Genomic DNA, 25,578 nt, shown 5'->3' with positions numbered 1-25,578 from the left:
TTCAGTTTTACTTTGCTGTACAGAAGATGTATATATAACAGGACTGAAAGTAATCTTAAAACACCTGGAGGTTAATGAATCCTAAATAAAACTGAAACAATGTCAAAATTAACAAAAAACTGCCAGTTGCCAAATAGTTACCGCTATGGTTTGGTTTAACTTATTTTTTCCAGCTGCTGACTAGAATCAAAACCAATCTAAGTATAATACCTAGTCCAGTTTCATTTCTTATTTCTTCCGTTTACTGCTTTCAGTTTGTGTTTCTGATTTTGACAAGACACTTGCTTGATCTTTATAATTTGTGTAAACTTCTTGCTTTTTTCAAGCTTTTAAAAATTCTTACAGCAAGACACTTCCCAGTTTGGTCTGACTCAAAGAAAAATTTCCATTGATTTTATTAATAGTTTACTTTTGAGTCATTGTGCAATCTTTTGCGTGCTTTTGCTGATTATCCAGCTTTGTGTTGAAAATGTGTTAAAAAGTAGTGATCCTAAAGCAGAGGTATTCTTTTTTAGACAGGACATGAGTGAGGGGCAGGGGCTGCATGTGAGAAAGTAGGTAGGGATAAGGCAAAAAAAAAAAAAGAACTTTGAGATAATTAAATTTTACAGCTAGCAATAGGACTTAAACTTATTTACTGCTTCATAGTGCTTTACAACCTTTTCGAAGTGGTTCACAGAGTCAGCATATTGCCCCCAAAAATTTGGGTCCCCATTTTACCCACCTCGGAAGGATGGAAGTGAGTAGAGTTAGCCTGCAATACTGCATTCTACCCACTGCACCATCACGGCTCAGTTGTTACAATATACTCTCTATATTAAATGATTGTCTCCTTTTGTCATATTGGAAATTAAAATTTGATGCTAAATATTGAAGAATATTGAAGAAAGTTTGCTAAATATTGAAGAAACTTTGAAAACTGCACCAGAAGCTTTGAAGGGCACAAGAGGTAAACCTGATGTCTTTAGGCGGTATGTGTCCTAGAGCAGTGTTTCTCAACCTTGGTAGCTTGAAGATGGGTGGACTTCAACTCCCAGAATCCTCCAGCCAGCAGCGGTGCTGGCTGGGGGATCCTGGGAGTTGAAGTCCACCCATCTTCAAGCTTCCAAGGTTGACAAACACTGTCCTAGAGAAACTCTTTCTCAAAAGAAATAGCAACAAAGACTAGAACTTTTCAGAAGAAGAACTACAGACCAGTGAGAATATAACACCTCAGGATGCATGTAAGCAAGTTGTTTTGTTAATTGCAACTCTCTCTCAAACTTCCCCTTTCTTTTGAACAGTTAAATATTGTGAAGAGTGCAAACAATTTAATCATACCACATCATATACAGAAGCACCATTAGCCCCTTAACGTAAGCAAGATACCCACATCCACTTAACCAACATTATTATAGAACTCAGTAGCATCTGACTTCATGTTAGGGCTACACCATCTGCTCTTCCTTTTGCAGTGATATATGGCATCACCCACCAATAATAACTTTTAGGTTTCTATCTAGAACATGGTTCAATCTCAATACAAGAAAATAAATAGAAGCATGTTATAAAAATAGTATCTTTAGAAACCAGTGGAAGAACATTTCAATTGATTATAAATTCACTCTGCATCAAAGAAAAGTCCTGGGTGATGATTTACAGTGTAAAATTTGTTAGCAAATTTTATTTTAACCAAACGGGAGGTTTGTGTCCACTGGAGGTATTAAATTAGCCCAGCTGAAAGTATTACTGGTAAATACATTTTTATTTTATTCATGTTTATTTTATACTTTTATATTTTATATGCATGTTTATATGTACTTGGTCTCCTTAGAATTATCACAGATCTAACACTTTTGGGCATTCAGTGTTTTTATTTTCCCATACTGAGGAGAAGACATCATGTAACTGTCAGACAAGATCATAAGCCTGTTACAAGGCTCTGGTGTGCGATTATTTCTTTGTTGCAAGTAGCTACTGCCCTCTTGGTGCCACAATTTTGCTTATAAACAAAATTGGGTAATGATTCTATTTGAAATTGTACATTGTCTATTAGGGATGTATTTATGGGTCTCCATTACTATCTTATTGTATGTATTATTGCTGGGTTTTACTGCATGGCACTGTTGATGAGAGGTAGTATTTTCTGCATTGCTGAGTCATTAGAGAAAATGTTTTAGCTTGCAGCTGTTTAGGAGAGATAGGGAAGTCTCTGGAGAAAAGTATCTTAGTATTGCCTTCTGTTCTGAACTGTAGGTGTAGAGATGATTAAGAGAAAGCAGCCACCATGCGTATATACATACATACATACATACATACATACATACATACATACATACTTACATGTGTGTGTATCTGTATATGTAGAAGAGCAGGGGGAGCAGACAGCGGGAAAGAGGACACATGAGTGCTGGCAACAGGACGAGTGATGTCATGTGCATTATAACATCAAACAGATATAATTTGCTAGGCTTCTAGCTAATGCCTTTGAGGGGATAAAGAATGCATATTCTATGTTCTCTGTGTTGTGGCTGATTTACACCATTATTTTGTTAACCATTAGTTGCTGGGTAAAACACAATTGCTAAAGTTTACATGTGCTACCGTAAGTGATACACCATAGCTTATCAGTCATAATGGCTAACTTCATACCACATAGATTATACCGGAGGCTTATGTATTGGTATGCTGTGCAAACAAATTCTGAGATTAGTCTCTATAATAGGTGGTTGTGTACCTTTCTTTGAATTGATTGAATTACTTTTTCTCTGTCCAATATCAATTTTCTATGAAATTGATATTTTATTGTGCTTTGTGGAAATGTGTGTGTTCAGATCTCAGGCTTCAGTTCTAACTTGTACAGTTTTTGGGCTAAAGTTTCCATAAAAGGCATCAACTCAACTTCTGTAAAATGAATATTGAAACAGAAAACAGAAACACAGATAGACTTCCCTTCATCTCAGAGCCAAAAAGAAAAGAAAACTGCTTTTTAAGCTCTTCTGTTTGTGAAGAAAGAGGAAATTAAATTACTCTTCAGGAAAGTGTATATGGGGTTATAGTTTCTCTGCTCTGGGTTCTTTTGATTCAGGTGAGTAAATATCTCCTTGTAAGTCTGGGCCAGAATTACTGAAGAATGAATTCTGTAGCCCCCACTGCTGATTTTCTTCAGAGGCAAGAGCCTCCATGAACAGCTCATTTTAATGACTGTCCTCAGATCTGATTCCAGAAGGCTTGTTTCAGGTGAGGAGACCAACATGAAGCAACAACCTTGCCTTATATTGTAATCTCTTTGTTAGTCAGGGAGACTGCAAGTTAACAAATTATAGGACTGACCTGAATCCTTGTCTGCTTTGCATTTATGCTAATATCTCACACCCTGAATGCAAATGGTAGCAGGGATGCTTAATAAGAGTAGTTATAGCAGTCTGCAGGGTCTCATCTTTGTGTTTTGTACAGCTGTCACTTGAGAAGGTAGCTGAAGCTTCTTCAGTTCAACCTCCCCTCACTTTTGAGTGCACTCTATGTTTTACCTGGATCACAATATCCATTTGGTAGGTGAATGTATTGAAATCCCTAGAGTCCTTTAGGTGCATGCCAAATATACTCATTTATATTTTGGATAAGGATACTAAGTAAGCCTCAGAAAGTGAGATGACTACAATGGTGTTGACAGACAAAAAAGAACCCCCTCCCCCAAGTTTCAGTTCCACTATTGCAAGATGTGGAATAGGTAATATCTTATATGGCTTTAAAGGGACATTTGACCAATTTAAACTGCTATTTAAGTCCACAGATATCCAAGGCCACTGCTGAGGTGGTGCAAAGTTTGCCAGCTGTTTGGTGCCAGTTGTTTGCTCTTTGGGAGCAAAAGGGTCATTTCGCTCTGATTAACTGATCAAGCAAGGATGACCTTGCTTATTTGCCCTAAAGCCTCGCTTGACTTTCACATAGGATCTTGGAGGCAACATTACAAATGCCAGTTAAAGTCAAGATGGAAACCAATGTTTGAATTAAAAAGAACTCATGTGGTTGCTTCCCACATATTTAAAAAGTTATTTTCATATGAATGCTTATAATATCAGGAATTTGACCCCTCTCCTTTACAGAAAAAGAATATGTTGCCTCCCATCTTTTGATAGAGTTCTCCTTCCAGATATTAGAATAAAATAATAGAATTATTTATTGGCCAAGTGTGATTGGATATCCAAGGAATTTGTCCCTGGTGCATAATTTTTTATAGTTAATTTATTACAGTTGAAAACAAAGATTTCACATTATTTCCATGTTATGGGAATATCAGTTTAAAAATTATAATGCCCATTGTGGGAATTAATAACTACCTAATGACAAATACATGGAGACAAGTAGCTATGATAAGAATATCAAAGACCTAGAATGACCTAGACCTATTCTATGACCTAGAATATCAAAATATTTCTTTTGGAAATTTTAAGGAAACAGGTGTTGTTGAATATGTATTCATAATTAATAAAGTTCTACAGAAAACCCCTGGAAGTCCTGTTCCTTGAATTTCTATGTCCTCTTCTAGCTGTGCTCCACTGTTGATTCAGAGTGTTAATTTACATTAACTAGTAATTATTCATCATATTTACATCAAAAAATAAAGGCTTGATGTTGGTTAATAAGTCAGAATCCTGCCTTATGAATTTGTCTTGTCAACCAGGAATAAGACAATATTGTCCCATTCTGTTATAGTAGGAAATACTAGGTTATGGCAAGCAGAATTTCCTTGTGGGTTTGGGAAGTAGTAATAGTAGAAATAGTAAGTAGTTAATTTCTATAATCAGTGTGCAAATAATTAATTACTAGGATTTGTGTATAACAGGATTTTGTTTGTTTGATAGAAAGAATTCTAACACAGGAGCCCGGCCTTTGTGGGGAAACAGCTTATGCAACAAGCTTTTTATGTACAGAAGGAAGACATTCCAAAGCTGCTGTTGCATAAAAATTGTAAAAGCTTTGCGTCTTTCTTGACACAGCTGCCTTAATACTCTTGTTAGTATATGCACTTTCAAGGCCCACTTCTCATGTTACAGATTAAATATGTTCCACTTTATAAGTGCTTGAAAAGGTAATGGAAAGTATGATAAGAAAGGACAGTTCAGAATTAAAACACAGCTGTCCTCTAGCGCAGTACAAATGCAGCATCTGGCTGAGGGAAAGTTCTTCACAAATCTCTCAAAGAATGCAGGAATGGCAGCTATTTTTCCTGGTGCCAGTCCAAAGGGACAACCTTATTTTTATGACAGAGTAGATCACTTATTTCATGTACAGTAAAGAATATGGTGGACCTTTCAACTTTTGCCTTGGCATGGAAGTCACAGGGAACCAGCAAGTACTATTAATGTTGCCTTTCTTCCTCTTCATTCTTCTGCTGACTCTTGTTCTTCTATCCTTAAACCATACTGCATTTCAGGTCATTGAATTTGCTGATTCCAAACCCAGCCAGCTGGTCCTCCACGTTGCTGCCATTCACAATCCATGGCCTGGGTGGCAACCTCTTCTTTCCTTTTCATCCAAAGCACAGTCATAATAAAGCTTGAAACCCTCATTGTCAGAATTTGCTAATCAACTTGATGTTTTCCTTCTTCGAGCACATCAGTGGCAAATTGCTGATGGTGGTAGTATGAGATCATTGGAAATGCTCCAAGGACAAAAACAGGGTTTCTCCCACTTGTGGCAACTTTGCGTATGAAATTGTCTCAAGTAATTCTTCTGACTTGAAGAGACGGTATTGAGATGCTCCGCTTAACTTATGTAGCTACACTTTTCTCAACTAGTTTTCAGGGTATGGAAAGGGAGGGGAGAACAATTTATTTATGTATTTACTTCTCTTAAATGACTTATATAGCTACTCATATTGTAAGAACAAGCATGGGTGGTACTCAGAACAATTATCAACTGCCTCTGAATAGCTAAAGTCATTTTGCTTGTTTTCTGCCTAAGCCCAGAGATGAGACAGCCCAATTCTTTATTTGCTTACACCTGACAGAATCTTGCCAAACTAAAGCTATAAGATACTAGATATATCCAGAGAAATACTAGAGCGTGGTTACCCTGAACCTCTTCCCTCCTTCCTGCAGTCTGGGTCTTTTTCTGGGAAAGCTCTGATTTGGCCAAATCCTGCCCCCCACCCCCACCCCAGCCTCTGCTGCTGCAAGCATAACTTCCATCACACAAACTGAGCCTTAAGAGGGATGTCCAACAAAGCTACAAGGAGGGCTGTCTAACCTAACTGCATGGAGAGTAGGAAGCTTTGGCCTTGTACACCTGTATTTTCTAGATATTGTGGCAGAAAGATTAGAAACTTTTGCTTTTGTTTTAATTTAGCTAGGCTTCCTCCAAAGTGATCGTTCTGGTTAGTTTAAACAGCAATAAGCCAAGTCATAAATCACTGCCAGATCCTAATCTCCTTGTAGCAATCATAATTTAAATGAAACATACCGGTAGCGTCCCTGTAGACTAGTTTACTAGTTTACAAGTAACTTTCTAATTGATTTCTAAGGAGATTCTTAGTCATGCGGGTCATGGTTGTCCCAAAGGTGCTTTTTCAAGAGGCAACTGGACTTCCTTTGTTTTTCCTTGAAGATGTTTCCCTTCTCATCCAAGAGGTTTCTTCAGTTCTGAACTGAAGAAGCTTCTTGGATGAGAAGGGAAACATCTTCAAAAACAAAACAGAAAAGTCCAGTTGTCTCTTGTAAAGCACCTTTGGGGCATTTCTAATTGATTCCTCAGGCCCACTCTAAAGGAGGGGAAATTAATACTTTAACACTGCATGTGAAACAATTTGTTGTGCCTTCCTGAAAATCACCCCCCCCTCCAAAACACATGTAGTAAGGCATATGGTACTCCAGGAGTTGTTAAATTACCTCCTCCTTTATCCCTGGAATTGAGTATGCTGGCTAAGGCTGAAAGGAAGTGTAATCTGACAACCTCTGGGGAGTTGCATTTTTCTAACCCCTGCCTTAAGCATTCCTATGTGAGCCATCTAGGAATAGTAGCTGCTTTGAAGCTCTTCAGCTATTTGATGTAGTGGAACTAATGTCTAAAATGGTAAGCCAGCAGAAAACATGTTTTTTTTTTTTTTTTTAGAACAATACTCTACTAATTAATTTATGTTTCGTGTCTTTTTAATTAAACAAGGAAAGCACACTGGAGGTTATGCTCTAATTCTTACTTGTCTATATTCTAACTGTATGTGTTGATCTGGTGTGAGGTCAGTTCTATATTCAGCCTAGCCCAGCATATCAGTTTATTTTCTCAAAGCATGACAACATCCGTCCATTATGACATTCCTGATTCATGTATTGTAACTATGGTATCATTTTACTGATGAACTATATTGCAGGTACATAATGTACAATCCCGTTTGCTCTCTGGACATTGTTAGGTTTTATGGTATCTGATAAATGATTCTAATCTCAATAAATTCAATAAAAATAGGTTGATGTATACTTGGAAGAGCATAAAGTGCCCGACAATCTGATCCAACATTAATTGACCAATGACCACTCACTCAGATTGAGTTCCTTGGATAACTCCCAGTTACCAGTGAATGTATAAGTTTACAGGGTATAAGGTTAGAAACTTTACCAGTCTTAGTTAGCTTTAACATGTTTTCCCAATTATGTGTGTATACATTTCTATGTCAAAAGTCTCTCTGATATCTTAGGAAAATGGTTGGGGGTACACTTAGCTCTTTCCTTGAGATCAGCAAGATTCAAAGAGAGCTTAATTTTTTTATGAGGATATTCTTAAGCTGAAGGAGTGTTGAAAATTGTCAAGAGATGTAAACATTTCACTGATTGAGTATAAAGTAAATGCTCATAAGGAGTAAATAACCATTCAGGAAAGATTAACCAAGATTCAATCTGTTAATATTGTTTTACTGTACATCAAAACATTCAGCATTCATTGGCTTGAGTATTTAATCAAAAGGAAATATGAATTTGACTTTCAAAATAATCAGTACTTCCTCTTCTTGCAGAGGAAACAATGCCTGTGGAAAGAATGCGAATGCGGCCATGGCTAGAGGAACAAATAAATTCAAACAAAATCCCAGGGCTGAAATGGCTAAATGAGGTAAGGCAAGCCTGCATTTTTAAGCAGTGAGAAATAAACCAGACCGTTTTTTCTAAAGCAAGGCTGCAGAGCATTCAAAAGAATGTTTTGCATAGTATGCTACTACAAGCAAAATGAATGAGCCACATGCTTTGGACAGTTTGTTTGTTTTGTTGTTTGCTGCCTAGAAGGTTGCCTCTTTGTGTTTTGTGTGTGTGTGTGTGTGTGTGTGTGTGTGTGTCTGTCCATGCACACAGAGAATTTCTTCTGGGACTAAGTCCAAATATGCACAAACCTGAGTCTTCCAAAAGATGTGACGGCTTTAATTCTCCAGGAATTAAAGCTTCACTCATGGTAACACACTACAAAGTACTCATTTCAAATGCTTTGCTTAGCCTTAATAACAAACACTATGCTCACTTTGGTCTAGCCATTGTCTATAATTCTGATTTATAAAGCAGAGATAAGCCAGTCACCTGATTCACTTGTAACTAGAATATTTACCTCCCCTTTTTTTGTAACAACCAAGGAGGTATACAGTTACATGATCTCTATAAAAAGGAGGAAGATTTTAATTTGGCTTTCTGAATGATACTTCCTATAGCATTTGTGTGTTTATATATGAATTCTGGGATAGATTAAACGGACCAGTGGGATTTGCTAAATCTTTTCCCTTAAGTAGAGGGAAGTAGAGAAAAGTCTTCCCTCAAGAAGCCTATAAAATCTAAAAATGTTGTTTTTGAAAATGTAATAACACACAGTACCTCAATCTTAATATTAATTGATTCCGGCATCATGCACTAATTGTTTATTATTTTGGGAGAATACCACAATTCGAAATGATAAAGAGCTGTCTCATCAGCATCCTCATCTTTAATAGGTGCTTTTCAAGCTTGGTAATTTAAGATGTGTGGACTTGAACTCCCAGAATCCCCCAACCAGTAGCAGAATTCTGAGAATTGAAGTCCACACATCTTAAAATTGCCAAGTTTGGAAAACACCTCTTTAAAAGTTCTATCACCTCTTGTTTGCCCTCCCAGAATACCCTTATCATCTCATCTTCTCTCTTATCTTTCTTCTTCTAAACCCAATATAAAAAAAGTAGATTCCAACCATCACTTTGATCATTTTTTAAGAACGCTGATTGTGGTATGTGTACAGTGGTGGGCTGCTGCCGGTTGTAACAACTGGTTCGGCCAGCACCGAAAATGTGAGCGTGCGCACATACACGCTTCAAAAACACGGCAATATAGGACGGGATAGCGCCTGAGTGGGTGGACAGACCCACCCATGAGTCACAACTACCGGTTCGCCTCAACCTGTCTGAACCGGCAGTAGCCCACCTCTGTATGAGAACCAAAAAAGCAACATTATAAATAAATGCTATAGGCAGAATGTCAAATTTACATTAAAAAAGTAAAATATTTAAAAATATATTCAGAGATCTAAAAGAGCCTGACAGCGATGGGTCCTTAAACATTCTGGTGATCCTGGGTGACTGATTGTCTAGCTTTGCTAGAGTATTTGTAAATATCTAAGATTTAAGTTTGTGAGCTAATTCTTTATGTATCCTACTTGATCCCCACCCTTCAGGAAAAGAAGATTTTTCAGATTCCTTGGATGCATGCCGCACGTCATGGGTGGGATGTCGAGAAAGATGCTCCTTTATTTCGGAATTGGGCCATTCACACTGGTATGGAAACTTATTTTTACTGGGACGATTTCTTATTGAATTTCTCTATTTTTCTCATTGATACTACTTTCTGTTTTGCTGTTCTGTTTGATCAAACTCATTAGTACCCTAAGCATGGTAAAGTAAGTTAAAGTGCCCTCTCTGTTTCAAATGGATAGAGCTGTATTTTTCAACCTTGGAAACTTGAAAATGTGTGGACTTTAGCTCTCCGAATTCTCCAGCTAGCATGGCTGCCTGGGGAAGTCTGAGAGTTGAAGTCCCTACATCTTCAAGTTGGCAAGGTTGAGAAACACTGGGAAAGAGAGTCCTTGAAATATAAGCAAAGTCACTTAAATATCAGATGTATCTGTGTGCTTTGCTCCTGAAAATTGATTTCTGGGACCACATGTGGGTAAATATGGACTATCAATGAGAAACTTGCTGATTTGATTGTCTAGAACAGTGGTTCTCAAGCTTTTCTTCACCATGGATCACCTTTAAATACCTTTTGTGGCCATGAACCACTAAGACTTAACTCATTACATTTAAATCATAATATTTCTTCAAACCTTCACGGACCTCCTGTGATGACATTGTGGACCCCCAAGTTGAGAGCCGCTGATCTAGAACTCTGTGTAGCTGTAAAGTCTAAAAGGTCTTGGTTCTGATTCCTCTATCACAAATACGTGAGTTGTGAAACAAAATGAAACCAAATCCCCCCTATCCATATGCTGAAGGTGATTTGGCCCTCTGGCTCCACTTCTTAAGAACTACCACACTTGAATATGGGGATACGCTTGTGGCCTACAAAAAGCATTTTGTTATATTTGGCTTTTGGGCAGGTGCAGAAAACAGTCAACTTCTCCAGAAGTTGGATTCAGGCACATCTGTAAGGGTGGAGCTGGTTCAGTGGGCTCCAGGGAGTCTGCCTTGGGAATGGTTGTCAATTGATGCCACATCCACAGAGGTGATAGAACACCTTAGGTTCAAACCAGGATATCTTCAGCTAATGCTGAACCCTTCTTGGCAGTGTGCAGCCTGTTAATCCTTACATTTCTTCAATGTTTTTGATCAGTTAAAGTTTTATAGGAATAGTTTTTGGTAGATTAAACCAATGGTGTTATAGACTTATATCAGAAAATCTCCAAAGCACCTGAAAGTTTCCAAAGCACCTGAAGGCAGGATAAGAAGCAATGGATGGAAATTAATCAAGGAAAGAACCAACCTAGAACTAAGGAGAAATTTTCTGACAGTTAGAACAATTAATCAATGGAACTGCTTGCCTCCTGAAGTTGTAGGTGCTCCAACACTGGAAGATTTTAAGAAGAGACTGGCAATTATTTGTTTGTCATGGTATAGGGTTTCCTGCTTGAGCAGAGGGTTGGACTAGAAAATCTCCAAGGTCCTTTCCAAGTTTCCTTCACCGTTTTATTGAAACTGCTACACAAATATTTTAAATTAAAGAAAAATCCGGTATCAGTTTTTCACAGTTCCTGTCTTTCTGTGGCCTTTGTTTGCACTGCATTTCCTTCCCCCCCTGTCAAATTAATCATTGATTTTTAAACCGGTGTTACAACAACAGTTTCTTCCACTTCAAGATAAAGTCCAGTTACCAAGATTTTTTTTCTTCCCTTTTTGCTTAGGAAAGTACCAGCCAGGAGTTGATAAAGCAGATCCAAAGACATGGAAGGCCAATTTTCGATGTGCGATGAACTCCTTGCCAGACATAGAAGAAGTTAAAGACAAAAGCATCAAGAAAGGGAACAATGCTTTTAGAGTGTATCGGATGCTGCCGTTATCTGAGAGGCCTTCTAAGAAAGGTAAATGAAAGGATTGTGAAAATTAGTAACTTGTTGGACAACAGCTAACTGCTTTTAAAGAGATTTCCCAATATATCAAGACTCCAGTTCACAGAATTCCCACTTGATCAAAACAAATAAAGCTCACAGCCTCAATACACTTAGGAAACCAGAGGGAAAAGCTGGGAAAAGACAGATGAGATGCATGTGGATCAATAGGCAGGCATTCTTTCTTGGTCACAGGCATATCTACTAAGTGAATGCAACTACCTAAGAAGAAGAAAAATAAAAATAAGTCTTTAAAGTCCTCATTTCCATACTGAAACATCCTTCCCTTCAGCTGTACAGATGAGAACAAATGGCCTTGACTCCTTCAGCACTTCATATGACATCATCGAATTCCATGCGTTTTTTTTTTCCCGTTCTTAAAATTGATAACCAAAGAAGAAGAATTGCACATGGCCCAGCAGTCCTAAATTAATTCCTGGCACCTCAGTTTTTAAAAAATTGACCCTTTTCAGAAAATGGGGAAATGTCTTTCATTGCTAGTCAGAATAAAAAATATTGTAAATGATGATAAGGACCCCGGCATTCATCCCCTTCTGATGTATCAATAATATGAGTTTGTGTCAAAGAAAAATGGAAGGATCAAAACCAGGGGTGGGCTGCTATGGTTTGCTCGGGTTCGGGAGAACCCGTAGCTAATGTTATCGCCGGTTTGGAGAAACTCCAAATCCCATCCCTGGCTGGCCCCACCCACCCCTCCCCTCCCAGGAGTCTCCACGTGGCCTGTTTTGGATGCGAGGTAAGTGCAGGGCCCTCACAGAGGCTCAGGGAGAGGGGAAAACTGACTTCCCGGAAGTTCCGGGCCATTTCTGGCCTCTGGAGGGCCTCCGGAACCCGGGGGAGGCAGTTTTCGCCCTCCGAGAGGCTCAAGGAAAGCCTCCGGAACCTGGGAAAGGCGAAAATGACCCCCACCCTGCCATGGTGCAGGAGGCCAACCATGGCCATGCCCACCCAGCAACCAGGCAGAGAACCCATTGCTGAAATTTTTGAAGCCCACCCCTGATCAAAACCGTGATGGCCCCATTGTTACTTTACTGACCTCCCTGACATAAATAATTAAAAATGGAAATGAGAAAAAAAATCTCATAAGATTTTGCAGAAAATTTTAGCTTCTTTTTTTCCCTTGCTTTGGCAGGTGATGGTTAGAAAAGCATAGTATTTTATTATTTTGGAAGGCAACTCCAGAAACTAAAAGAAAAACAATAATAGTCCCTCGGGAATAGGGCGGTATATAAATTAAAATAAATAAATAAATAAATAAATAATAAATAAATAAATAAATAAATAAATAAATAAATAAATAAATAAATAAATAAATAAATAAAATCAGCTATTGTATTCCCAGTGTAGAGAGGGATTCCATTCCCCATTGACATGGGGAATCTTGGAGAATAATGTCAGTTCTGTTTGTGTGTCTTCACATATTTTCAGTAAGATTTAAACAAGTAGCAATTTTCAGGTATTAGTGACCTGATTATTCTATTAAATTCACGTGAAAATCTTTTATTTGCAAATAATGGTCTTAATTTTTGTCAGGAAATAACTGTAAATATCTTTTCTTACATTTCTACAGGAAAGAAACCAAAGTCTGACAAGGAAGATAAAATTAAACAAATTAAGGTATTTTTTTTGTTATCATTTCAAGGCTAAAGAGATGTCATTTCTGGATTAAAACATTCTGAAAAATTATTTCAGTTTATTAACACTTTTTATCAAAAGGACTAAACAGACATTTTCTTCAGTAAAGTTCATTCAGATATAATACTTGACCCAGCTGGAAAATATGCTTAATATAATTTTTTTTTTTAAGTAATTAGAAGTGAAGATTGGTCCTTTTCAGGAGCATGCTCTATGGGAGAGGATGCTCACATTTTATCCTCCCCCACATGACCAGAAGAAATACAATCTACTTTTTCCAATACTGCATTTCTAATAAGGAATCTCCTTTTCTCACAACCATGATTACTGAAATGAAAACCAAAGTGTAGCAGAATTAGATATTGTTTGCTTCTAGTTTTTTTTTAAGGTTATAATAATGGCTGATTTATTAGAATAGAACAGAATGGAACAGAACAGAACAGAACAGAACAGAACAGAACAGAATAACAGAGTTGGAAGGGACCTTGGAGGTCTTCTACCCCAACCCCCTGCTTAGGCAGGAAACCATATACCATTTCAGACAAATGGTTATCTAATCTCTTCTTAAAAACTTCCAGTATTGGAGCATTTACAACTTCTGGAGGAAGTTGTATTATAAGACACTCTATCAAAATACATTTCTAACCATTGGATTGAGACCATCCTGCTGGCTCATGAAAAATATTGACATTTTCTTGGTTATTCAGATTTCTAGTTACTGAACTCATGGCAAACAGCATCGTGATGGGTGGTGGTCTTTCGTTCACCCGTCCATCTGTTCTGTTATCCCAGGAGTTACTATGGCATCAAAAAAGTACGTGTAGCACTCAAATCTCTCTAGGAGGATACAAAGTGATAATTGCTAGCTACTTCTGTATTACATAATTGGTTTTGTCTTTGAAAAGTTCATTCTCATAATATATTCTGCACAAGGAATTAAATGGGAGAGACCTTTCCCTTCCTCTTGTCAGCACATGTGACATTAGTAATAGCCTATGCAATTATCTGATTGCACTTTTCAATGTCGATAGGCATTATCCACACAGTTTCAATAGTATGTTTGCAGGCTTCAGGAACAGAAACCAAAAATATAGAATTTTGCCCTATGAGGAGGCAAGAAGCTTCCTCTTCAGACAGCAGATGTTTATTTTATTGGAAAAACCCCAAATTGGTTGTGACTTCTGTTTTCCTGCTCCCTCTATCTCTTTTTTTATTATATTGTACTTTTGCTGTGGATGGACATTATGGTTGATAGTTGTATTGAATTGTTAAGATACTCTTGACTAAGGCACAAGTACTAAAAGGGCAAGTTATTCAATGTAATTATTATTTGTTATTAAAAATTATACTTTTAGTTAACAGAATAAGTATTTCCATTATAGGCATATTATTAAGAAGTCTAACTTGGGAACTGGGACATTTTCTTCCTTCTCATGGTGTCGTAGTTTATTATACATACAACCTTCTGTATCAGCAACTAGAAATTAGAGGAACTTCTTGATGATCAAAATGGAGGGTTTTATTTCTATTACTTTCTTTTTCCTTGGAAAGATATGGAACATCTAACCAAAACTAAACCAAAGTGATGAAAACAAACACAAGAATTCTTTCTTGATCTGGACTACCCAATATATGATCAGAAATTGATTAAGAAAGGGGATTTCCTTCTCCATGTTGCATTTCTCACTTCCTGGGATTGGAAGAGTCTTGTGAACAAAGAACATACTACTATCAAAGGATATTTTGTGGGTGCCAGACCCAGGTGTTTTTGCACTGAAGTTGATGCCCAAGAGTGCCTAATTTAAGTTTTATGGATTTGATTTTGCAGGAAGTAGAAATTTGCTAAGATCATGCATTTTAGTTAGAACCACTTGAGTTTATTTTGAAGGCTATGATAAATATTTAATAAGAAGAGTTGTTGGAGATGGTGATACCTAGGTTAATTTCTTAATGTAAAGCATATTTCTTAGAAGGCCTCAGAATAAACTCTGTGCATTGCTCTTCTGAATGCAGACTATTTTTATGAATAAAATGGCTGGTGTTTCAGTTCTGAGATTGGACAGCATGAGACACTAGTCTGCTTCAACTTGGCCCACAGAATGCCAAAGAAATGGTATGGGATAGGTTTAGCGGATGATCAATCAGGAGATGACATATATTTCTGAGTGCCTACCAATGCATCATTTTTCCATTGCTTTCTTTCTAGCAAGAACCAGAGGAGTGCTCTTATCAGCTGAGTAATGGAACAAGTCCAGAATTTTCTAATTACTGCTTGTCTTCGACAATAAAAACTGAAGTCGACAGTACAATAAATATTGTAGGTAAGCAGCTCCAGTAGACCAGTACATTCTTTTCCTTGTGTGGCAAACTTCTAGAGCAAGAATTTTGGCTTTTCAGGTCCTGGTTTAGTTAGGAATCTTGAACAAAACTCCTGGGAAATGATGGAAGTGAAAGAAGAAATTTAACTCTTTATCTAGCAGTTATTTGTCTACAGATTTAGTCCTGTTTAGAGCAGGCCCATTAAAACCATCAGAGTTAGTTAGTCATGAGTGCCCCTAAATTCCACTGTATCTTTCTGAGCATAAATAAGGCTGCAGATCAGCAGGCTCTGGATGGGCAACCCTGAATATAAGATTTTCAGAATTTTTTCATCCAGGCTGAATAGAGAACTCTGACCTGAGTGGGAAAATTCTCACTTTGGAAATCTTTCTTCCTTCCCTTGGGGCTTCCAAAACCCTTTCTTTTTAATTTGATAATTCCCAAATGAGGTATTAGAAAAATGATCCAAGGAGTACTGCAAATATGACTAGATCCATAAAATCCAGTCTTCCTCGAACACATGCTGTACATATACCTTGGAGCTGGCATAGAGAAAATGTGCTGTGGATGGTCAGGGAAAAATGCAAATCCTGTTCCTCCTGTTGGAATGGGCTTAACAAAACTTTTGGGTCTGTTGGAGATGTTCAAATGTATTGAAAAACACAAATGTGCTGAGATGCTTCAAAACAGGGTCATTCTGTAGCTAGCATACATACCTTTAACTGAAGAAAAAATAATACCTGTCCTCATTCACAAAACGTAATTCAGTAATAAATTAAAGTGATTAATTTATTAGATTTCTTCCCTTTCTTTGATTAGTTCAATAGGAAGGTTATGCTGGCCTCTGCAAACCATGGGTTTGTCAATAATCACCTTCCTCCCTCCCTCCCTCCCTCTCTTTTGCACCATGTTGCCTGCAGCAGTAAAAAGGTATCCCTCTATAGAATAGAAACAGAACAGAACAGAACAGAATAGAATTCTTTATTGGCCAAGTGTGATTGGACACACAAGGAATTTGTCTTTGGTGCATATGCTCTCAGTGTACATAAAAATAGAAAATATATTCATCAAGAATCATAAGATACAACACTTAGTGTTATAGGTTACTAATAAGCAATCAAATCATACTAGGAAACAAACAGAACAATATAAATCGTAAAAATACAAGCAACATGATTATAATCATAAGTGGGAGGAGATAGGTAATAGGAAGGATGAGAAGAAGAATAGCAAAACAGTAAATAGTTTGACAGTGTTGTGGGAATTAGTTGTTTAGCAGAGTGATGGCATACACATAGGAGCTTCATCCACTATCAAAGTTCTGAGATGCCCTCCCATACTGTATGGGTGAACTGGTTAAGGTGCTATTGTAACAAAATATTCACAGCAAGCTGATTGACTGCAAGTGTTGATGGAGAAAGAATCAATCCGGAACCCATGGCCCACTAAACCAAATATTTTTATATTCACTGCCCATATGCCTTACCCACAACATCCCTTTATACAGTGGGATTTTGTAAACTAGATTCTCTGACATTTCCTAATTTTATGGTATGAAAATATGATAAACCATAGTGCATTCAGAATCACTAAAAATATGCTATTTGTTCATATGACTGCATGTAATCACCATTATTATAATTTGCCATCATATCCAGTTGTAGGAGAATCACACTTTGAGGTTGATTCTGGGGATCACATGATAGTTCCCAATCCTCCAGACGTTTGCCAAGTAGTAGAGGTAACAACAGAATGTGATGACCAGCCCAGCTGCATGAGTCAACTATATCCACTACAAATCTCTCCTGTCTCTTCCTATGCAGGTCAGTAGCTTTGTAATTCTAGAATTTTTAACAGATATTTCCTTTTCTGCTTAGGTTAGTTGGAAGAGATTTTACTGATTCTCTGGGAAAGCCATTGTAATCAATATAAACAATTTTCTTCTAAGAAAGAAAGCTGTAGTGAAATCAAATATCGGCACTAAAATTGAATGTTCCTTAAAAGTACTTAAAATTAAATTGAATAAAACTCAAGGAATAAAATGTTAGTTTCTTAAAAGACAATAGCTAATTTGAAGAGCATTTAATCTTCTTTTCATTTTTATATATAATTTAATCTGTCTTTAAAAATGGAAATCATTGTCATTTATATGGAATCCAGGAATTCATATCAGGGTCTTTTTTGTATTTTCCTATGTGAAATCTAAGATTCAGTCTGGGACCTACCGTATGTAATGCAGCTGGTTTACCAGTGATTTAACCTTGATCTGCTATTATGCATAAAATCTTGTCATGCATTTCATCTGTCAGTTATATCATAATACAACCAAAGACCAATAATGTTCTGGTAAAACACAGTTTACTAGGATATCTATGTATCTTTAGTTGAAAAAAGCAGCCTTAAATCTGGAAGTCTAGATAAACATTATCAAGCAAAACGAGTTTTATTGTTTCTTGGGCATGGAACTAAAACATTACTTGTAGATGATGTAATGGGCAGAGTCTCTATGAACAATCATGGCTGCAAATGCAGGAATAGTTGAGAGTAACCTCTTGACCCTAAAGCAAGTTTACACATAGTAGTAGTGTTTGCCTTTGGCCCTCAGATACAAACAATTCTATAGCTTTTTTTAAAAAAGAAATTCATGGCTACTCATTTTAGATTACTTTTGCCCTCTGTTCCAGTGGCTAATATGAACTAACTGGTTTTACATAAATCTTACTAGACTGATATAGAATCATTTCTTGGATATGAGAAGATGTGGCTGATGAGGGTTAAAACAAAATAAGTATAATGAATTTCTGTTTATATTGGCTATTCATACTTCTGAAGAATTCCTATTTTTATCCCTACTTTGTCCAGCAGAAAGTGAAACAACAAATAGCATCCCAAGTGACGAAGAAAATGCACAAGTAAGTAAAACATTTCCAGGTTTTCTTTTTAATATTACAAATAGGCTTTTCTTCATTGCTTTTAGGAGTTTTGTTTGGTTTATTGATGTTTAGAAGTCAATATCCTCTCTGTTCTTTATAAAGGTTTGCAAGATGTCTTATGACAGATGGAAACAGTGAACAATAACATTTATATACACTTAATACAGTGATAGTAACAGAGATGATGAAGGAAGTTGCATTAAATTTATTGAATGAGCAGGATAAAATGATTGTACCATTAAGAAATGACAAATGCAAGTAGTCCTTGACTTACAACAGTTCATTTAGTAACCATTTGAAGTTATAACAACAGTGAAAAAAGTGACTTATGACCATTTTCACACTTATGACTGTTGCAGCATCCTTGTGGGCACGTGATTAAAATTCAGATGCTTGAGAACTGACTCATATTTAAGAGAGTTGCAGTGTCCTGAGGTCATGTGATCACCTTTTGTGACCTTCTGATAAGTAAAGTCAGTGGGGAAGCCAGATTCACTTAACAACCATATTATTAACAACTGTGGCAAGAAAAATTGTTAAATGGGGCAAAAATTCACTTAACAACTAACTTGCTTATCAACAGAAATTTTGGGCTCAATTGTCATAAGTCGAGGATTACCTGTAATAGAATAATCAAAACTCTTCATAAAAAAATCTTCCCATTTTCCAAAAGGATGAAAACTAGGAACTACTTGGGCTTTCCAGAAGGAGAAGTTTTTCCTTTTTCCTCAGCAGTCACAATGGTGAAAGGGATCCTGAAGGCAGCCACTAAAGACGGTCTCCTTCCAACAGCTTGGCCCTGTTAAAGGAGAAGCTCAGAGTGTGATGGCTGACCCAATCAGCTGAAATCAATCCAGAAGTCATGACTGAACTTCTAAGATATTATTGTTTCTGATGAGATTACTCTGTAAATATTACAGGAATAGGTTTAAACATCTTAACAAGAGCAATTTGAAACTATCAATAATAAAATGGCCAGTATTTTCCCTTCCCCTCCTGCTGCGACATGTGCCTTATGACCAAAGAGCAAATATGGTCCCTATTAAGCCACAGTATTGACAAAATAATTTCCCCCTTCTTCCCACTGACCCATATATAAAGTATGATGGTTAGGAATTTTGTAGCCAGGTTTTCCTGTCCACAAAATATGAATAGCTTGTAAAATACAAAAAGTATATACAGGCATTAAACATATAAAACAAGCAAAAAATTAAAACTCAAATACTTGATATATAAGCAGCAGCCAAGGGAACAGAAGCAAAAAAGGAATATGACTTTTTTTCAGCCTGTTGTTCTTTAGATATATTAAAAGCAACTCTTCATCATTACAGCCAGCTTTTAGACACCAATGGACTGGACGTTGTATTCCAATAGATCTAGAAGGATCAGGTTGGAAATGATGTTTTAGCTTCTGGAATGCTATGACTACTGAAGGATCATGGCAGGTCCAGTAGAGATACAACAAGTATATTAAATAACAGCCTTGGCTGCTTTGGGCAGAGTTTTTTTAAAGCTTCTGCTGCTGAACTTTAAAATACCATTCATAGTTAAGTTTAATTTCCAGATCAGCAGGCAAAGTACAGGTTTACACATCAAGCTAAACCATAGTGTGATCTGCTTTGTTTTGGCTTTGTATGTTGGGAGGTCAGCCAATTTTGATTGACTCATCAAGTCTTGATTAAGCAACCTGGCTTAGCACAACATGTGAACCCAGCGAGAACATCCCTTGAACACTGTAGCTTTGGCTACAGTGACTTTTTTTTTTTAATTTGATTTATATGCCGCCCTTCTCCGGAGATTCAGGGCGGCTTACAGTGCATTAAGCAATAGCCTTCATACTTTTGTATATTTTATACAAAGTCAGTTTATTGCCCCCACAAACTAGGTCCTCAATTTACCTACCTTAGAAAGGATGGAAGGCTGAGTCAACCTTGAGCCTGGCAAGATTCGAACTTACTTTAATTGCAGACAGCTGGTGTTAAATTACAGTGCTTTAGTCTGCAGAGCTATCCAGATTTTTCTGTAAGGGATGTGAGATTTAGCAACTTCAAGGGGAATTACAGCATGACCCGGTTTGGTCATGTTCAGTACTATGCAAGTCACAAAGAATTATTCCAAGCCCATCTGAATACTTACTTGCCCAGTTGTAGATTAGGCTGAAGTAGCTAAAGGAATCTAGCTCAGAACCAGGAAACCATTTTCCAGGCCAGATGGGTAGACCTGGGACTGATATTTCAGCATTAGTGGGCAGATGCTGCATGACTTTTTTTCCCCCATCATAGGACTTCTTGTACCAAATGCAACACACAAAAAGCTAGGCCAATTCTTTTTCTATTTTTTGCATTTTCATTTATAGTGCAGTTTTAGCCATTGAATATATCAGGCATTGAACCTGGTGAATGACTACAGAAGGAACAATTCTTATATGGGCTAGCAGTGGTTTGCAAAGTGCAAAGGGGCAAATAAGTCATCTCACAATAAAATGTAAAAATATAAAGTTTCCAGATGTTGCAGCTATTTTGACATTTCAAGGAGTGGTATTGTATGGATGGATGCATACACAATAGCTGCTGCCTTTCCCTGGTGATCCAGTTGTCTGTGGAAGGACAAACGTGAAATAGCCTTGGAAACAGCCCTGTGAGCCTTCCAAAGGATTCTGTCGTTTTCACAGTTGCAAAGCATGTCCTTTAAATACTTTAGGCAACCCTAATAATTAATGGTTTGAGCGATCTATTTTGATGTAATATATATTTTCCATTTCAATTTGCTTCTTCTCATTCTTTGCAGCCATGATTTTATTGCAATTGAAATCAACCCCCAGGATAAAGTTATGGCCTCCTACTCACTGAGCAACAAAATCTTAATGGAAAAGTTAAACATCTAGTTTGGGTTTCATTAAGTTTTAGTGCCTATTATCTTTTACATATACAAAGCTACAGTGGGAGGATACTTTAATATAAACTTTTTTGTTATATCTTAGTCAGAAGCTGTGTCTTTTGGATTTCCTGAGTTCACATGTGCTTGAACACAATGGCAGGAAGTTCTCCTAACCATGCTGGAAAGCTTTGTACACATTGTACCTGGGAGATGAATAATATTTCTATCCAGTCTTATTCACAAGTTGCATGAGAAACAATCAGGAAACAAATCATTCTTTTTTTTTTCTTCATTGTAGCTTTTCCTCTTTATTTTTGATTTTTAAAAAATCTCTCTGTGCTTTTTGAACGATCATTTCTCTTTTCTGTAAAGCTGGGCCAAAGCTGAGCATTCGTGCTTTCTGCTGAACTTAATGAGAAAAGGGTAAACTAGGAGGTGTGCGATAGAACTACATGGGAGGTTGAAATCTGCAACTTCTCCAAGATGTAGAGAAATAATTTCAGCTACAAATGGGGAAAGTTTCACTTTGCCCTTGGTGGGTGTTTTTTCCTGGCTGGTAACATTTGTTTTGCTATATTTGATATAAGATGGGAACAGACTTGAATTTGAAGAGACCTGACACTTAAATTTTCTATAGCAAGTCCTTGGCTTACAACCACTTGTTTAGCAAACGTTCAAAGTTACAGTGGCACTGAAAAAAGTGACTCACAACAGCATCCCAAGGGTCATGTGATCAAAATTTGAGCACTTGGCAACCGGCATGTAGTTACACCAGTTGCAGTATCCCAAGGTTATTTGATTGCCGTTTGTGACCTTCCCAGAAGGCTTCCAACCAGCAGAGTCAGTGGAGGAAAGCTGAATTCGTTTAACGACCGCATGATTCATTGAACAGTTATAGAGATTCGCTTAACATTCATGGCAAAAGAAAGATCATAAAATTGGGCACTTAACAACTGCATTACTTAACAATGGAAATTCAGGTTTCAATTGTGGTTGTTGAGAACTCCCTGCACATACTTCTTCATTAATCAGCTGTGATGCTGATTTGTATAAAAGCTTTATTCTGGTGTTTGATAGAAAGTCTGAACAGGGTACCTACTTAATTGGGCATCTTGAACGCTTGGAACTCTTGAGTGCCCCTGTACGCACATGCAGAGTTTTTCCTAAAGGCATGGAGATCAGATGTCAGCATTGGGAGTAGGGTCAGTAAATATGTCCAATTGGTCCTTCCATTAGCTTATGCATTGAGGAAAAATGCCTGTACAGCCCTTTTCTTTGCACACAAGCATACAAAATCTGTATGGCACAAACTGAACTTGTTGCAACAAGGTGCACAATTGAGGCAAGAAAAGTCTACCTTGTGTTTCACACACTGCAAGAATTCTGTTCTTGTCAGCATGTTTGCTCTTTTATACAACAGATAACATGAGCAATATTAGATTTTTTTTTAATGTGTCAGTGTAATACAGGTAATCATCCCTTACTGACCACAATCAGGATCAACAACTCTGTTGCTAAGCAGCACATTTGCAAGCAAAATGTCATGTGACCATGCCAGTTTAACAACATTATTTCTAGTTCTGGTCGTTAAGCATGATATCGCACAACTGCAGCTTGCAATTTCCTGCCAGCTTCCCAGTAACTTAGCTTGTCGGAAGCTGACTGCGAAGGTTTGCAAATGGAAACCATGTGATTGTGGGACATTACAACTGTCATAAAAAGTGTGCTGGTTGCCAACTACCTGAACTGTGATTATATGACCAAAGAGAGGCTATGACATTCATAGCTTTGAGAACTAGTTATAAATCCTCTTTTTCAGCACTGTTGTTAAATTTGAATGGTTGCTGAACAAATGGTTGGTAAGTACTACCTGTATAGGTACTGGGTACCTGTATAGGTCTTGGGTACTGGATTTTTGACTAGGGACCACGTTTCAAGTCCCCAATTGATCAAACAGTTGTCTGGATGACTTTGGACTAGAGTAACTCACAGGATTGTTGTTCTGCAGTTAAAATGAGGGAAGACCACCAGAAGCAGCGCAGGATACAAATACAAAAACAAATAAAAATAAAAATACAATAAATAAGTAAGTAAGTAAGTAAGTAAATAAATAAAAATACTCTATTGGAGTTAACAAAATAAGTAACTTGATCAATTCTTCTCTTCAGAGTCAACTTCAGTGGCAAAAGAAAAACATCGGTGGGAAGCAATATTACAGCAATTTGGGCACAAGGAATCCACCTTACCCACTTCCTGGTATGGCCACCTTTGTGACTTCTAACCAACCTGACCTCCAGGTGACCATCAAAGAAGAAAGCTGCCCTTTGCCTTATAGCAGCTCATGGCCTTCTTTTACAGATCACCCTCTCCAACAAATAGTTTGCTCCGCTTCTACCAGCTATACTAGCAGGCCTCCAGATCATGAAAACCGGGCAAGTGTCATCAAGAAAACCTCAGATATCACTCAGTCAAGACTCAAGAGCAGCTAAGCCATTCACTGATATGTTCCTGGCAGATGCTATTTTATGGCTTTGAGGGGCATACCTAGTGGGAGCTCTACAAATTTAAGGAAAACCTGGATAGTACAGGATATGACTGTGTATCAACTCCATCATTGGAGCATCTTAAACTCAGGACTCCGATCATCAGAATGTTGGAGTTCCAAGATTACAGCCCAGGGAATGAGGTTCACCTAGAAGTGTATTGCCAAGCTTCCTCAAGCATCCCTCCCAACAGTCCCTCCCAACAGAAGCACTTCATTTCTTGCAGCCATCATGATGAACTCCAAACTTTTGGAAGGAAAGAGAAAATGTGAACTCGCTGGATATTTTTTTCTGCAGAATCTATTGTTAATATGTACATAATGCAGCACTAGCAATATTGCAGTCTGCTTCCGCACCTTATTAAAAAAATAGCACTTGCAAAAAAGGCCTTTTATTAATTAATGGCACATTTAAAGCTCCAGGTTTGATCTCTCTGAGGGCTTTTCTGACATATGTAGCCTTGGAATCTGGAAATATGAATTAAAAAGGAAGGTAAAACTTCCCATGTACATTTCACAGATTGTTTTGAAGAGTGCTTGTCTTATTTGTGTCTAATCTGCTATGCTTGAAATCTGTGTGGTACAATAGAAGAAAATATATTACAGATATATTATGCAAATTCCTAGGTTTTAAAGAAATTTTTCCCTAATTCTAACCAGAGTAAGCTTTTTTATTTTTTTATACAGTGGAATATTTTATTCAAAGTAAAATTCTAAAGTGAATATAATTGTTTCAAGTTTTTTATCTTTTCTACAGCAAATTTATAATTTTACAATTTAGTGTTTGGTTGTCAGCAGCTATCACATCTTTGTGGCACATTTCTTTTTTCATTTTCTCCCTCTCTTCCTCTCTTTTTCTCTTTTTTACAATTTGTAAAGGTGAAATAATGAGTTTTATGTAGCAATCAAAATATCCTGTGGATTAATAATAAATATTACATATAGCTAAGTTTTAAATAAATACTTTGTCTACATTTATGAAATGGTTAAAATCATATAAGGGGTGAGTTGAGAAATATTGTGATGAGCAACAAAAGGAGAAAATGATGAATACCTGGGCTCAAAAATTGTATCAAAACACGAATATTTAACAAAACGCCATGGAATTCAATCAGAGAATTATATTCAGCAGGTCCTGAAATAAAATGAATGCTATTTCCTAATTTTTAAACATGAAACATGTTAAATGGCCTCATAAGCCTACTTTCAAATAAAATACTTCATATTTAATTTATTCATTGCTAAAAGTACGCAATGTGTCATTTTCTTCCAGAATTTCAAATACATACACTGAGGGTTGGGATACTTTGCAACTGAGCTGGAAAATCAAAAGGTAGCATGACATTCCTTCTGATTTCCTCACCACAAATAGATCCTATTGCTTTAAAGAAGGGCTGTGCTCCCACCCCAAATATCATGAAGCACTTTTTCAGAATAATTTTTGAAGCACGCAGAGCCCTAGTTCATATCCATCTTGCAGAGCAGAACATCTTTATACCAGCTTTGGAAGTTCAGTGTCAAAAGTGTTGCAGAAAGACAGTTGATGGAGCAACTTTAATGTCTAACTAGTAGACAACGTGGTAGCTTTAATTCTGAATTGTAAATAAACATAAAGGTTCCATACGGTTAAGGTTCTCGTTATGATTTCCACTCATCATCTACAACTGGATT

The 25,578-nt window shown here is 37.2% G+C and overlaps 1 protein-coding gene across 9 annotated transcripts in view; it reads left to right on the top strand.

The window, feature by feature from the left end:
- Window positions 1–24,868, top strand: part of IRF2 (interferon regulatory factor 2) — a 35,650-nt gene extending 10,782 nt beyond the window's left edge. For 5 of the 9 annotated variants that reach the window (XM_070948282.1, XM_070948283.1, XM_070948284.1 and 2 more), the window contains exons 2-9: window positions 7,988–8,082; window positions 9,655–9,754; window positions 11,377–11,553; window positions 13,172–13,218; window positions 15,443–15,557; window positions 17,214–17,378; window positions 18,418–18,467; window positions 23,534–24,868. In XM_070948282.1, the coding sequence (XP_070804383.1) occupies window positions 7,996–8,082; window positions 9,655–9,754; window positions 11,377–11,553; window positions 13,172–13,218; window positions 15,443–15,557; window positions 17,214–17,378; window positions 18,418–18,467; window positions 23,534–23,854 (1,062 nt within the window). In that variant the 5' untranslated portion in view covers window positions 7,988–7,995 and the 3' untranslated portion in view covers window positions 23,855–24,868. Of the gene's footprint in view, window positions 1–1,203; window positions 1,224–1,711; window positions 1,732–6,990; window positions 7,054–7,987; window positions 8,083–9,654; window positions 9,755–11,376; window positions 11,554–13,171; window positions 13,219–15,442; window positions 15,558–17,213; window positions 17,379–18,417; window positions 18,468–23,533 lie in introns of those variants that run through there. The other 4 variants (XM_070948286.1, XM_070948288.1, XM_070948285.1 and 1 more) reach the window with 4 other exon arrangements.
- The last annotated feature ends 710 nt before the right edge of the window (window positions 24,869–25,578 follow it).

Source organism: Pituophis catenifer, unplaced genomic scaffold (genome assembly GCF_029215685.1).
Source record: "Pituophis catenifer annectens isolate HBS135680 unplaced genomic scaffold, rPitCat1.0.hap2 SCAF_8, whole genome shotgun sequence".
NCBI lineage: Eukaryota > Metazoa > Chordata > Lepidosauria > Squamata > Colubridae > Pituophis > Pituophis catenifer.
This window is presented reverse-complemented; position numbering and strand designations above follow the sequence as displayed.